The sequence below is a fragment of the Bos grunniens genome, chromosome 5 (assembly GCF_055505025.1).
Source record: "Bos grunniens cultivar Pamir isolate PY7600 chromosome 5, Bosgru_T2T1.0, whole genome shotgun sequence".
In the NCBI taxonomy this organism is placed as follows: Eukaryota; Metazoa; Chordata; class Mammalia; order Artiodactyla; family Bovidae; genus Bos; species Bos grunniens.
This window is the reverse complement of record NC_141169.1, coordinates 82,378,646-82,392,599: the sequence shown is the minus strand read 5'-3', so window position 1 is coordinate 82,392,599 and position 13,954 is coordinate 82,378,646. Positions and strand designations below refer to the sequence as shown.

The following is a 13,954-nucleotide window of genomic DNA, read 5'->3' as shown; positions in this document are numbered from 1 at the left end:
GTTTGAGATGCTATCTAACCACCTCATCCTCTGCTACCCTCTTCTCCTTTTACCTTCAATCTTTCCCAGCATCAGGGTCTTTTAGTGGTTCATAATATTTTTGTATGTTCTTTTTTGTTTCTTTAAGTTCAGTAGTAAGCCTTTTCCTTGTTATTAATTTTACTAATTTGACTTATCCCTTATCTCTTTTTTTTTTTTTTTTCCTGCCTTGGTCAATGAATGTTTGTCGTATTGCTGATTTTTTATAAAGAACCAACTTTGGTCCAGTTGATTTTCTCTATTGATTTCTATTCTTTTCTTTATTTTCTTTTAGTTTCCTTCATTATGCTTGCTTTGGTTTATTCTTCTTTTTCTAGTTCCTTAAGGTGAAAGGTTAGGTTATTGGTTTGATGTTTTCTTTTTTTAATATAGATTTTTAATTTCCCTTGTGATTTCCTCTTTGACTAATTGGTTGCATAGGAATATGTTGTTTGATTTCTACAAATTTGTGAATTTTCTCATTTTTTTACTGTTATCTCAAATTTCATTCCCTTGTAGTTGAAGAGAATGCTTTGTATAACTTCAGTATTTTAAAATTTATTAAGACTTGTTTTGTGGTTTACCATGTAGTCTATCCTGGAGATTGTTTCATGTCTACTTGAGTATAACGTGTATTCTGTTGTTGGGTGATGTATTCTATAGTTTCATTTCTTATAGTTGGTGTATGTGTTGTTCAGTCTTCTATCATTTATTTTTTTGGGGGCTCCAAAATCATTGCCAATGGTGATTGCAGCCATGAAATTAAAAGACACTTACTCTTTGGAAGGAAAGTTACGATCAACCTAGACAGCATATTTAAAAGCAGAGACATTACTTGGTCACCAAAGGTCCATCTAGTCAAGGGTATGGTTTTTCCAGTAGTCATGTATGTATGTGAGGGTTGGACTGTAAAGATAGCTGAGCACCGAAGAATTGATGCTTTTGAACTGTGGTGTTGGAGAAGACTCTTGAGAGTCCCTTGGACTGCAAGGAGGTCCAACCAGTCCATCCTAAAGGAAATCAGTCCTGAATATTCATTGGAAGGACTGATGCTGAAACTGAAACTCCAATACTTTGGCTACCTCATGCGAAGAGCTGACTCATTGGAAAAGACCCTGATGCTGGAAAGGACTGAAGGCAGGAGAAGAAGGGGATCATAGAGGATGAGATGGTTGGATGGCATCACCAACTCAATGGACATGAGTTTGCGTAAACTCTGGGAGTTGGTAATGGACAGGAATGCCTGGTGTGCTGCGGTTAATGGGTTCGTAAAGAGTCGGACACGACTGAGCAACTAAACTGAACTGATATCAATAATGAGAATTTCAGCATAATCCAACAAGCATTTGTCAATAGCTACTGTATTCTAAGGGGCTTCCCAGGTGGCGCTAGTTGTAAAGAACCCACCTGCCAGTGCAGAAGATTAAGAAACTCGGGTTCAGTCCTGGGTTGGGAATATCCCCTGGAGAAGGACATGGCAACTCACTCCAGTATTCTTGCCTGGAGAATCCCATGGACAAAGGAGCCTGGCAGTCCATGGGGTTGCACAGAGTTAGACACAACTGAAGCAACTTAGCACATGCTGTATTCTAAGGCATGTGCAAAGCAATAGATTGCTGTTCCTTTGATGTAAGAAGATGTAGCCATCGGTTAAGTGTTTATTTTCAACTGCAATAAAATATGTCATAGAACATTTTTATCATTTATAAAATGTCTATTTGAAAGACCTGTTATATGAATTGCTTAATATATTGTACTCTGTGTGTTCCTTTAATAGCACTCCAATACTTTTTAATGGTTCATGTCATTATTCAGAACCATAGTTGCTGAATGGTCAAACTTTGTTATTGAAATGGTGCATATTCATCTTCAATTTCTAAATAATGATGTAAAAGTAGAATATATTCTGTTTCATTTAGCAGATCTAAATGAATTTGCTTTGCTTTAGATTGTAAAACACTAAAAAGCTTTTGGACCTTTTTGGTTCTAAATTTCAATTCTGAATTAAAGAGATTAGTTGGTAATAGGTATTGTCAATGAGAGAAAAAAGTAAATTAACATTTAATTAGTTAAGTCTGAAAAATCTTGGTTTTAGTAAAATTAAATTGTTTCTTTACTTCTTGGTTTGTAGGAGGTTTAATATTGTAATATATATTGTTAATTTCCAGAATTTGTTTGCCCATGTAACCTATTTTATATGCTGCTACTGCTGCTGCTAAGTCGCTTCAGTCGTGTCTGACTCTGTGCGACCCCATAGACGGCAGCCCATCAGGCTCCACCATCCCTGGGATTCTCCAGGCAAGAACACTGGAGCGGGTTGCCATTTCCTTCTCCAATGCATGAAAGTGAAAAGTGAAAGTCAAGTCGCTTAGTCATGTCTGACTCTTAGCGACCCCATGGACTGCAGCCTACCAGGCTCCTCCGTCCATGGGATTTTCCAGGCAAGAGTACTGGAGTGGGGTGCCATTGCCTTCTCCGTAGTTTGTTATTAATCAATGGCCTTAAGGTAGAGTATATGCTTCTCAAGAACTGCTTAAGATGTTCCACTGTTATGTGAAAAGAAAATGTCATAATACCTGCTTCTCTTTATTTTTTTAAATCTTGAAAACTAAGAAAAACAAAATCTATGTTATTATTCATCATAGAAATTGATACCTTTGCCCTCCTAGGTGCCTTTATGAAAGTCACATACCATTAGTGAGATAACCTGACCTGAATGGGAGTTTGAAAGTGATGAGTTGGTGGTGCTGTCCACATGCGTTTGCTTGTTTTTAGTATAATAGAATGTATGAGCTTGCTTTACTAGGTGATTGGATTTTGCTGCTTTGTTATTTAGTTTTGACTAAAACAACTCTTTAGTCCATCTTAAAGGAGATCAGTCCTGGGTGTTCATTGGAAGGACTGATGTTGAAGCTGAAACTCTAATACTTTGGCACCTGATGCAAAGAGCTGACTCATTGGAAAAGACCCTGATGCTGCGAAAGATCGAGGGCAGGAGGAAAAGGGGATGACAGAAGATGAGATGGTTGGATGGCATCACTGGCTCAATGGACATGAGTTTGTGTAAACTCTGGGAGTTGGTGATGGACAGGGAGGCCTGGAGTCCTGCGATTCATGGGGTTGCAGAGAGTCGGACATGACTGAGCAACTGAAATGAAAACAACTCTCACAGAAATGGGAAAATGACTTTAAAAAAAGATTGCTGCCATGAGCCATAGATTGATAATCATACCAAGAAAAATCAGTGTCTATATCAAGGGCCCTTATTGGTCCTTTATGTTTAGGCTTTTTGGTAAAGAGTGATTTAGCTAGAGAAAGATACATAAAGCTATATACTGGAAAAGGCAATTAGAATTTGATAATGAAATAACAATTCTTGAATAAGTTAAGTATAAGCAGTTTATAAATGAGGAATTGGTAACATTCCCAGGTGGCACTAGTGGTAAAGAACCGGCCTGCCAATGCAGAAGACATAAGAGATGCAGGTTCGATCCCAGGGTCAGGAAGATCCCCTGGAGGAGGGCATGGCAACCCACTCCAGTATTTTTGCCTAGAGAATCCCATGGACAGGGAAGCCTGGAGGGTTACAGAGCATATGGTCGCACAGAATTGGCCATGACCAAGCCAAGTTGGCACACACTCTCACAAGAATACATGAACAAGAACTGTTTTTCTTGTCTTTTTTCCTAAATATCATTAATTTGCTCACCAAGTCCACTGAGGTGATGATGTAGTCATTCAGAGTCCCTGGCTGACAGAGGCCCTCCTGCTGTTTACAGCACATGGCTTTAATTGTCATCCAGGGCAATGACATCAGCAAGCAAATAGTGGGGGACAAAGGAAGTGTGTGGAGGATTTGTTGGAGGTTTTGTGGTTCAGGTCTGAAATGGTGTGCATCACTTCTACCTACCTGACATTCCTAAAATAAATCATACTTGGTTGAGATGTATTATTTATTTATTGCTAGATTCCATTTACTAATATTTTATGTAGAATTTTAGTTTTTGTTTTCATAAAAGAGATTGGTTCATAATTTTATCTTTGCAGATTGAAGTATAAGGGATATGCTTTCTTAGTAAAATATGTGGGGAAATATTCCCTCTTTTTCCATTCTCTGGAAGATTTTGTGTAAGAGTTCTGTTATTTATTAATTGTTTATTAAAAGTAACCTTTTTAATAATCTGCACTTATATGTTTCTAGGTCAGAAGTTTTATTTTGTTCTTAATATAAGATAGGTACTTTTTTTTTTAAACACATACAAAATTTTTCAGAATTTTTATTTCATCTTCTTTCAGTTTTGTTTTTTTTTCCCTAGGAGTTTTTTCATTTTACCTAAAATTTCATATTTATTGCTGTAATATTTAACAATATCTTACTATTTGTTTAGAAAAATCTATTGGTTGTATAATATCCTGAATTCATGAGTAATATTAGAAATTTTTGTTTTTTATTTTCTTCATCACTTTATTGTTCCTGTCTCGCTAGATTTTATTTTTTCTTCTTTCTTTGGATTATTTTTTTAACAATTGTTTTACATAAATATTTGTCTTTTTATTTTGTCTCTTGTCTTTTTAAAGGTTTTTTTTTTTTAATATACTTTCAATCATTTATTTCTCTTTTGCTGTAGGTTTTCCCTATCTTTTGGTCCTCTAATCCTGCTTTCTGCTGTTTTACCTATTATTTACCTCATTTATCACATTGAGTTGTAGAATTTGTTTTATGAATTCCAATTCTTTGAAGAAATTCTCTGTACTATCCACTTTCCCCACTTCTCTATTTTCTTGTGTGTATTTATTCATAAATATTGTAAACTTTTTGATAACTAATATCTGAATCACCCATGGGTCTATTTCTTTTGTCTTTTCTATTTTATGTTTCTTTGGTCTCATCTGTTATCATTTCTGATAATTTGCATTAAAAGCTTTACATTGTGTTTGAAAAATTGGAAAGGTTCTGTAGGATGTTAACATTCTCCAAAGAGAGTTCAGCTTCTCCTTTCCTCGGACGGTAGAATGAGGGTTTGTTCTCCTTAATCTAGTAGTTCTCAAATTTTGTTACATATTGAACTGTTGACATGTGTGTATTACTGGAGAAGTAACGAAAAAAAAAAGGTCCTGGCTTTTTGGATGACACAGGGCCTCCTGTCTCTAGATCCAGGTCCACAGTTGGCAGATGTCTCAAGAGATAACACCATTGCCTTGGGTTATCTTACCTGTAAGCATGGTTTTCCTTTCCCAGTTATGGTTTCTCTTTAATCTCTCATTGCTATCTTCAGAATGCTTTTAAACAAAGTTTTTTTGAATGGGTTTCTCTTTGTTTTCAGCTTCAACATTGGTGTGCCACAAATCACTCACATCACTTATAAATGCAAAAGTCAGTGGTGTGTTATTTTGTAAACAACAGCAACAACAACAAAAAAAACAAAAACAAATCATAGCTTAGTTTCTTATTTTCTTTCAGGAAAAGCATAAACAAGAATTGGAAGATATGAGGAAAGCGGGTCATGAAGCCCTCAGCATTATTGTGGATGAATATAAGGTAGTTATTTGAGAATCTGTTTCCTTTATTCTTTTAAAGTTTGGCAGATTTTAGTAAAAACATTATGTATATGCAAATATTCACAAATTATAGAATTGTTATTATATTTTCATATGAAATTCCTTTCTGTTGATCAATAGTGCTCATTGAAAGTGTACTTGGTAAATTACAAAGGTAATGTTAGATGTTGCTCTGCATTTGAGAACTTATGGAATATTTGAGTACACAGATTGAAGTTTTAAAGCAAAATGCTATAGAATTAATTGCTGGATTAGCTTTTTTGGTCTTTACTGTGATTCTACTTTTATAGGAAAAAAAGATATATAAATCTGAAAATTATTGTCATACTTTTTTTCTTTAAACAAGTTAAATAGATTTGACATTAAGTAAGTATCAATATCAATGATATACTCAGTATTATTCTGAATAAGCTAAGCCCTGGTGGGCTGCAGTCCATGGGGTCACTAAGAGTCGGACACGACTGAGCGACTTCACTTTCACTTTTCACTTTCATGCATTGGAGAAGGAAATGGCAACCCACTCCAGTGTTCTTGCCTGGAGAATCCCAGGGACAGCGGAGCCTGGTGGGCTGCCGTCTGTGGGGTCGCACAGAGTCAGATGTGACTGAAGCGACTTAGCAGCAGCAGTAGCAGCATAAACTTAAACATTTAAAGCAAATTCAGAGTTTAATGACAAAATCTTTTCCTTCCTAAATTTCATTTTAGATCATTTTTTCCCATAAAGTAATTAAGGAATGCTTTCTTGTTGAAATCAAATTACAACAGTTCTCCCCAGTAATCACATGTGAATGGTTTGATATTCATCCTTCTAGAGATTTCTCTTTAAATACATACACACACATATTTACTCATATCATGCTATATAATTTTGATTTGCTTTTAGAAATATGTTCTACTCAATCTATTCTTTTGTTTCTTGCTATACTTACTTGTCAATATATATTTTCATGTCAGTATATATAAACTTATCCTATTTTTGTCATTGTTCTAGACTATTACATTCTATATTTATACACATGCACACACACACATATATGTATATATACATGCACCATAATTGGCTTAATTCTACCTGTATAATTAGGCATTAGTTTATTTTTTATTGTTAATTATTATAATAACTGTTTAAAAAAATCCTTCTATCATATGTGGAGTGTAGACATTATTTGTTGATTCAACTTCATCCCTAGACAAGATAGAAGTTCATTTCATTTTAATTAGCTGACAGTTTAATGTCAAAAAGCTTCCCATAACAAGCATTTGAATAAAAGTAATAAAATAAATAGATCTAGATTTTAAGTGAAAGACACTTTAAAAAAATTGAAGGTATTAAAATAGTCTGGTAGATGATAGGTCTTGGGACCTGGAAGGTCATTTTTATGACCACACCCAGTACAGAAACTTGTGCCATTCTTGAGAAGGCTGTTTTAAAACGTCTGCTTTTTATAGCTGTGATTATTGGCTCTTTTCTTTATAATGTTGGGAATTTTTCATTCTACTAATATAAACCAGCTTTATAGTTATTGAGTTGGAGGAAAGTGTATAGGATCTATTTTGAACCATCTTCTCTTTTGTCCTAAGGCTAAGGGTGGGAAGAATTAAAATAATGGAATTTACATAATTCTCCTGGCATGTTATATGATGTATTTTTGGATGAATTTATGTTTTACTTATTTATATTTATGAATTCTAAATTAAATGTTGTGAAAGTACTTACATTGTTGTGTTGTTGTGAAAAACTTAGTATCTTATATTTAAAATTTTTTTGGTTCTGGCTCTACATATTTCTTTTGCTAAAAACATGTTTATAGTGTATTACTTTCAACACTGGCAAATAATGAGTTTAAAAGCATATGTGACAACTTTGCAAATATATTTTGTAAATTATATTTTAAAGAAAATTAGTTGAGAGCTACTCATTTCACCTCTTTGTCTCATATCATTATGGGATGCTTATTTAAAAAAAGAATTTAGAAGTTTCAGGCATTATGTATTTATTTCAATTTGCTTAAAAGGATTAGGTATCAAATCAAGTATTTTACAAAGTTATATTTATCATATTATACTTAAGTCAGTTAATACGTAAACTATATAAATTCTCTTATAGCATGGAACTTCAGTGTAAATACTTTTTATATAACCTTCTGTATTGATTTATTGGTTAGCTTCACATTTTGCACAAAGATACTATAGTATTTTTACAAAGGATATATCTGATAATTATTATATAAAATTTTAGAAACCAAAGTGTCTTAGGATGATACTGACAACTTCATAGTACTATGGAAAAACTAAAGTAATTTAGATAGGAAAAATGTCAATGTTTTCTTGGTTGGTTAGTTGTCTTTGTAATGTAAATGTTGATGATTTGTGGCCTGTTATGGAACAAGAAAAGAAACAATTTTGTTTTTTTCCATCATGAATTCATGCATGAGAAGTTCATGTGCTAATTATTTTATTTTGCTTCTCTTTTTGCCTCATTTGCCCCATACAAGGTACTGGAGAAGTAATCAACCCAGAAGTATCAATGAGGTCAGACAGTAGACCCCAAGAAAAACCTACTCTTTCTATCCAGAAGACCAGGAAAGCTTCCACTTGCTTTAGATAATAAACATTCTAATTCCACCAAATACCAGAGAGCAAACGGTAGCCCAACTCCAAGCCCTGCCCACAAAGGCTAGTTAAGGGGGCCTAGATTTGACCTTTTACCAGTTCGTAATGAGGTGCCCTTTGTCATCCTCATCGGAGCGGTGTGTGTGTTAGTTGCTCAGTCATGTCAGACTCTTTGTGAACCCATGGACTGTAGCCTGCCAGACTCCTCTGTCCATGGGATTTACCAGGGAAGGATACTGGAGTGGGTTGCCATTTTCCTTTTCCAGGGGATCTTCCTAACCCAAGGATGGAATCTGGATCTCCTGCATTGCAAGCAGGTGCTTTACCATCTGAACTACTAGGGAACCCCGTTGGGGTGGGGTCACTTTCATTTTTATATTGATTTTAGAATCAGTATGTAAATTTAAAAAGTCCGAGTTGGATTTTAATTGTGTTTTCATTGAATATGTAGATCAATTTAGGGAGTATTGCCATTTTAACTGTATTAAGTTTTCTGATCCATAGTCCTGAAATGGCTTTATGTATATCTTCTTTAATTGCTTTCAACAGTATTTTATAGTTTTCAATATTCTTTTATTCTTTTTGACAATGTTCTAAATTGAATTGTTTTTCCTAATTTCATGTTTAGATTGTTCAGTGCTGCCATGTTTTTGTGTGTTGTTCTTATACATGGTCATTAGTTCTAATAGTTGTTTAGATTTTGTAAGATTTTCTATATATAAGACCATGCCATCTGCAGCTAGAGATTGCTTCCTCTTTTTCAATCTGGATGCTTTTCATTTCTTTTTTCTTACCTAATTTCCCAGGTAGACTTCCAATATAATATTAATAAGAGCTGCAAAATATATATGTATATATTGATTAACAATTAAGTATGATGTTATCAGTGGGATTTTTATAGATGGCCTTTATTAGGTTGAGGAAATTTCATTTTTAATTGTAGTTTGTTGTTTTTTTTAAATCATGAAAGGCCACAGGATATTATCCAATGCTACATCTCTGTTGAAAAATTTTTTTTTTTTTCCTTTATGTGATTATGTGATGTGTTCCACTTGTCTCCTGCATTGCAGGCAGATTCTTTACTGCTGAGCTTCAGGGGAAGCCCCTATTATTATGTATTGTGTACTAATATCCTTATCTTTTGCTACTTTTGGGGGAAAGAGGAGAAGGGGACGACAGAGGATGAGATGGCTGGATGGCATCACTGACTCGATGGACGTGAGTCTCAGTGAACTCCGGGAGTTGGTGTTGGACAGGGAGGCCTGGCGTGCTGCGATTCATGGGGTCGCAAAGAGTTAGACACGACTGAGCGACTGATCTGATCTGATCTGAATAATGCTATATCATAATTCATACATTTTTATTCTCTAAATTCCTGAAGAAATTTGCATCTCTGCAAAAATTTCCTCTTTAGGAGTCCTAAGAATTTCTACTAGTAGAGCTGTTTGATTGAGTCATATAAACCTGATCTAAGCCCTAGGTCTGGTACTTACTAACAGTGTCACCTCCGGCAATTTATTATATATGAATTTTAATTTCCCTATAAGTATATGAGGGAATAAAACATAGAACTTATTCAGAGAAGTATTGTGAGGACCCAGTGAGATAATGAATTTGATCATGGCTAATAATAATAGTATCACTGATTCGGTGGACATGAATTTGAGCAAATTCCGGGAGATGGTGGAAGGCAGAGGATCCTGGTATGCTGTAGTCCATGGGGTGCCAAAGAGTTGAATGTGACTTAGCAACTGAGCAACAAAAACAACAATGATGATGCTGTCAATAAATTTTTGTAATTTAGTTATTATAAAATTCAATATATCAGTTTTCTAGTATAGCAATTTTAATGGCTTATCATTATCTTACAGCTGACTATTAATTAGCTTACTTCTCATAATTATACAGTGTGGATGCTTGTTTCAGTCTGTTTTAGAAATGTCTATTTAAGAGAAAGCGATCATGGTCTAGCCCTTCATATTCCTGGGCTTCTGCTAAAAAGTCATTGTTCTTTTATTCATTTAGAAAGTAAAGTTATTATTCTCCAAATAAAATAATTAATTAAAAAGAAGAAAGTAAATAGGTTGCTTCAGACTGAGAATGAAAGAAAGAAAGTAAAGTCACTCAGTCATGTCTGACTCTTTGCAACCCCATGGACTGCAGCCTACTACTAGGCTCCTCCATCCATGGGATTTTCCAGGCAAGAGTACTAGAGTAGATTGCCATTTCCTTCTCCAGAGGATCTTTCCAACCCAGGGATCGAACCTCGGTCTCCTGCATTGTTGGCAGACACTTGACTATCTGAGCCTCCAGGGAAGTCCATGATGAATGAAAGGCCATGTGAAATTCTGCTAAAGTGCAGAAGAAAACAACGCTAACACTAGCTTAATGTGCTACATATGCCAACTTTTCCTATAATATTTACTTCATTGTATTAATTTTTTTCTTTCATGTCATGATTTAAGAAATCCTTTATCCTGATAATTAACAGTAAAATAAATGGAGATCTTGGGATACTTGCCATAGGAGCATGCCATATCTAAGATTGTTTACTACAAGGAACAAGAATTTTCTTTTACTTGTTTAACTGGGCTTTTTTCTTCAAACTGTCATTTGCTATTATATACACTAGTTCAGACTTCACAGTTCTTTATATCTGTAGTTTTCTCTATCAAGTATTACTATCCATGATATGTGTGTGTGCCAACTCACTTCAGTTGTGTCTGACTCTTTGTTATCCCATGGACTATAGCCCACTAGACTTCTTTGTCCATGGGGTTCTCCAAGCAAAATTACTGGAGTGGGTTTCTGTGGCCTCCTCCAGGGGATCTTTCTGACCCAGATCAAAGCTGTGTCTCTGAAGTCTCCTGCATGGGCAGGGGAGTTCTTTACCACTAGTGCCACCTGGGACACATCCATGATGTAGAGCACCTTTTTTATTAAGGTAATGTATAGTTGTATTACTGGGCTGCTATTTGGCTTACGATGCACTTATCAGTTGTCATCGATTAGGGTATCTTAACCTGCACTTTTTGCAGGACATAATAAATTACTTGGGTTCCTTTTAAGAAATCATACTAATTTTCTTCTCTGGAAATTTAAAATCAGTTCACATAGGTGGGATTTAGGCATCTGTATTTTCTTTGAAGTTTTAGAAGTCATTCTGCTACCCCGAGGAGGTTGTTAACCATCAGCTTATCCCTTCATGTTTATTTGCCTATCATTATATCCTATCTGTTGCTATTTTCCCCATTCTAATTATCTAAATTGAACCTGTCAAGATTGTGTGTGGGTGGGTATGTGTGTCTGTGTGCATGTTTAGATTGAAATCACTATGAAATTTTTCCTTATGAGAAAATGAGAGATATTCTGACAGATTTAAATGACAGTTGAATGCACCACTTTCTGTTTTTAAAAGTTACAAAAGAAGCAAAAGTTTTAGCTGTAACTAAGGAACTAGATTTATCCCACATTGATTTTTTTAAGTGAAAAGTTAAAGTGAAGTCGTTCAGTCGTGTCTGACTCTTTGTGACCCCATGGACTCTAGCTACCAGGCTCCTCTGTCTAGGGATTTTCCAGGCAAGAGTTCTGGAGTGGGTTGCCATTTCCTTCTCCAAAGATTTTTTTAAACTTACGTCTTATTTTCCTTTATGTAGGATAAGTGATCAGAGCAAGAAAAAATTTCTTTACAGTGGAGTATTGGTATAATAGCACAGAGGGACTGTCAAAGAAAATCATATATAGAAAAAATACAGGCATATTTGCTAAAATAAATGTAGTTCTTTAACTTAAGGCATGTGATGCCCTGAATTTTAAAGAGAAAGTATCTTGCGATCTCCATTTCTCGCACAGATATGTTTGGTTCTTGTTTTTTTTTTTTTTTTCCAGAACTATTTCTTTATACATTTATTCAGTTAATATACTATATGTAAGTGCTTGAGGCAAAACTATTTTAGATGTTAATACATTCTTAAAATTAATTTTCTTTTTTACCCAAAATGGCTTTTGGAAAGAATTTTCCAAAGAAAGTTCTAGTTGACTCAATGTGTTAAACTTCAAAGCTAGAACTTTTGCTCACATGCTCTAACAGTGAGTGGAAAGTACTCAAAAAATTAAGTTTAGCATGTTGTTTCTGTTTTATTGTATTTTACTTTGAGTCCGGTTCATTGATGATCCCAAATTGACATGTATAAGATAACATAGGTTTTTTTGGTTAATAGTTTTCTTTTACTACTATATATTGAATCTTCTTTTTCAAGAATCTTCTTTTTCAAGGCAATGGCAAAAGACTGCCTCCTTTCTTTCTTTCTTTTTAATGTGGTGTTTGCTTTAAGATAGATAAGTTAGAAAAAAGTGCTTTTCCTTTTGAAACTCTAGTATTCAGAATTTATTTCATCCTGAAGTTGTTTTTGCAAGTTAGTTATTTTTTTTGTTCAGACTCAACTTGTTTATTTTTTAAATTGATTTACACTCAGCTTTGTTGTTTAAACTGAAGGGATTTAGACATTTTTCAAATCATAGGAGATAGAAGTGTTGAAACATTGAATTTGATATAGTTGATAGATGAGTCAAAATGGTGACTGGAAAGTTAGCCCAAAAAAGGCAAAAAAGAAAATGCATTTTGGTTTAATATTTATTGAAAACACCAATAAATTATAACTCTAGTGATTTAAAGTCTATTACATATTTCTTGGCCCCCTCGTGGGTGCCTAACCTAAACATTTTCTGTATCAGTTTTTTGATGATATGAAAATTAGTTCCTGGTCATCACATTCGTTTTCAAACTAGAAGTTCTTATACCCTCTTCTGAAACTTTAGAGCTTTCTATTCTAACCCTTGTGTTTTGTGTGCATACTTCTGGCCAAATTGAGTACATTTAAAAAATTCAGGTTTACATATCTCAAGATATTTCCACCAGAGTAGATGTATAGACATATACTCATTTTTCAGTCTTTGTTTCTGAAAGCTTGTCTGAATTGATGATCTTTAACTTGGTATATTACATCCCAGATGCCAAAAGCTACTGAGCGCTAGACACATGATTCAGTGAGTACAGTTCAGTCGCTCAGTTGTGTCCAACTGTTTTGCGACCCCATGAATTGCAGCACGCCAGGCCTCCCTGTCCATCACCAACTCCAGGAGTTCACTCAGACTCACGTTCATCGAGTCAGTGATGCCATCCAGTCATCTCATCCTCTGTCATCCCCTTCTCCTCCTGCCCACAATCCCTCCCAGCATCAGAGTCTTTTCCAATGAGTCAACTCTTCGTATGAGGTGGCCAAAGTACTGGAGTTTCAGCTTTAGCATCATTCCTTCCAAAGAAATCCCAGGGCTGATCTCCTTCAGAATGGACTGGTTGGATCTCCTTGCAGTCCAAGGGACTCTCAAGAGTCTTCTCCAACACTACAGTTCAAAAGCATCAATTCTTCGATGCTCAGCTTTCTTCACAGTCCAGCTCTCACATCCATACATGACCACTGGAAAAACCATAGCCTTGACTAGACGGACCTTTGTTGGCAAAGTAATGTCTCTGCTTTTGAATATGCTATCTAGGTTGGTCATAACTTTTCTTCCAAGGAGTAAGCGTCTTTTAATTTCATGGCTGCTGTCACCATCTGCAGTGATTTTGGAGCCCAAAAAAATAAAGTCTGACACTGTTTCCACTGTTTCCCCATCTATTTCCCATGAAGGGATGGTGCCATCTATTTCCATGAAGGGACCAGATGCCATGATCTTCGTTTTCTGAATGTTGAGTTTTAAGCCA

The 13,954-nt window shown here is 35.1% G+C and overlaps 1 protein-coding gene across 33 annotated transcripts in view; it reads left to right on the top strand.

The window, feature by feature from the left end:
- The window catches only part of CCDC91 (coiled-coil domain containing 91), a 397,753-nt gene that overhangs the window by 210,515 nt on the left and 173,284 nt on the right, over positions 1-13,954 (top strand). For 29 of the 33 annotated variants that reach the window (XR_015164151.1, XR_015164150.1, XR_015164147.1 and 26 more), the window contains one exon: positions 5,480-5,557. The exons of the other annotated variants lie outside the window; for them this stretch is intronic. Coding sequence is in view for 24 of the 29 variants with exons in the window: in XM_086401584.1 (XP_086257710.1) it covers positions 5,480-5,557 (78 nt within the window). In the remaining 5 variants the exon portion in view is untranslated. The remainder of the gene's footprint in view (positions 1-5,479; positions 5,558-13,954) is intronic. 33 annotated transcript variants of the gene reach the window in all.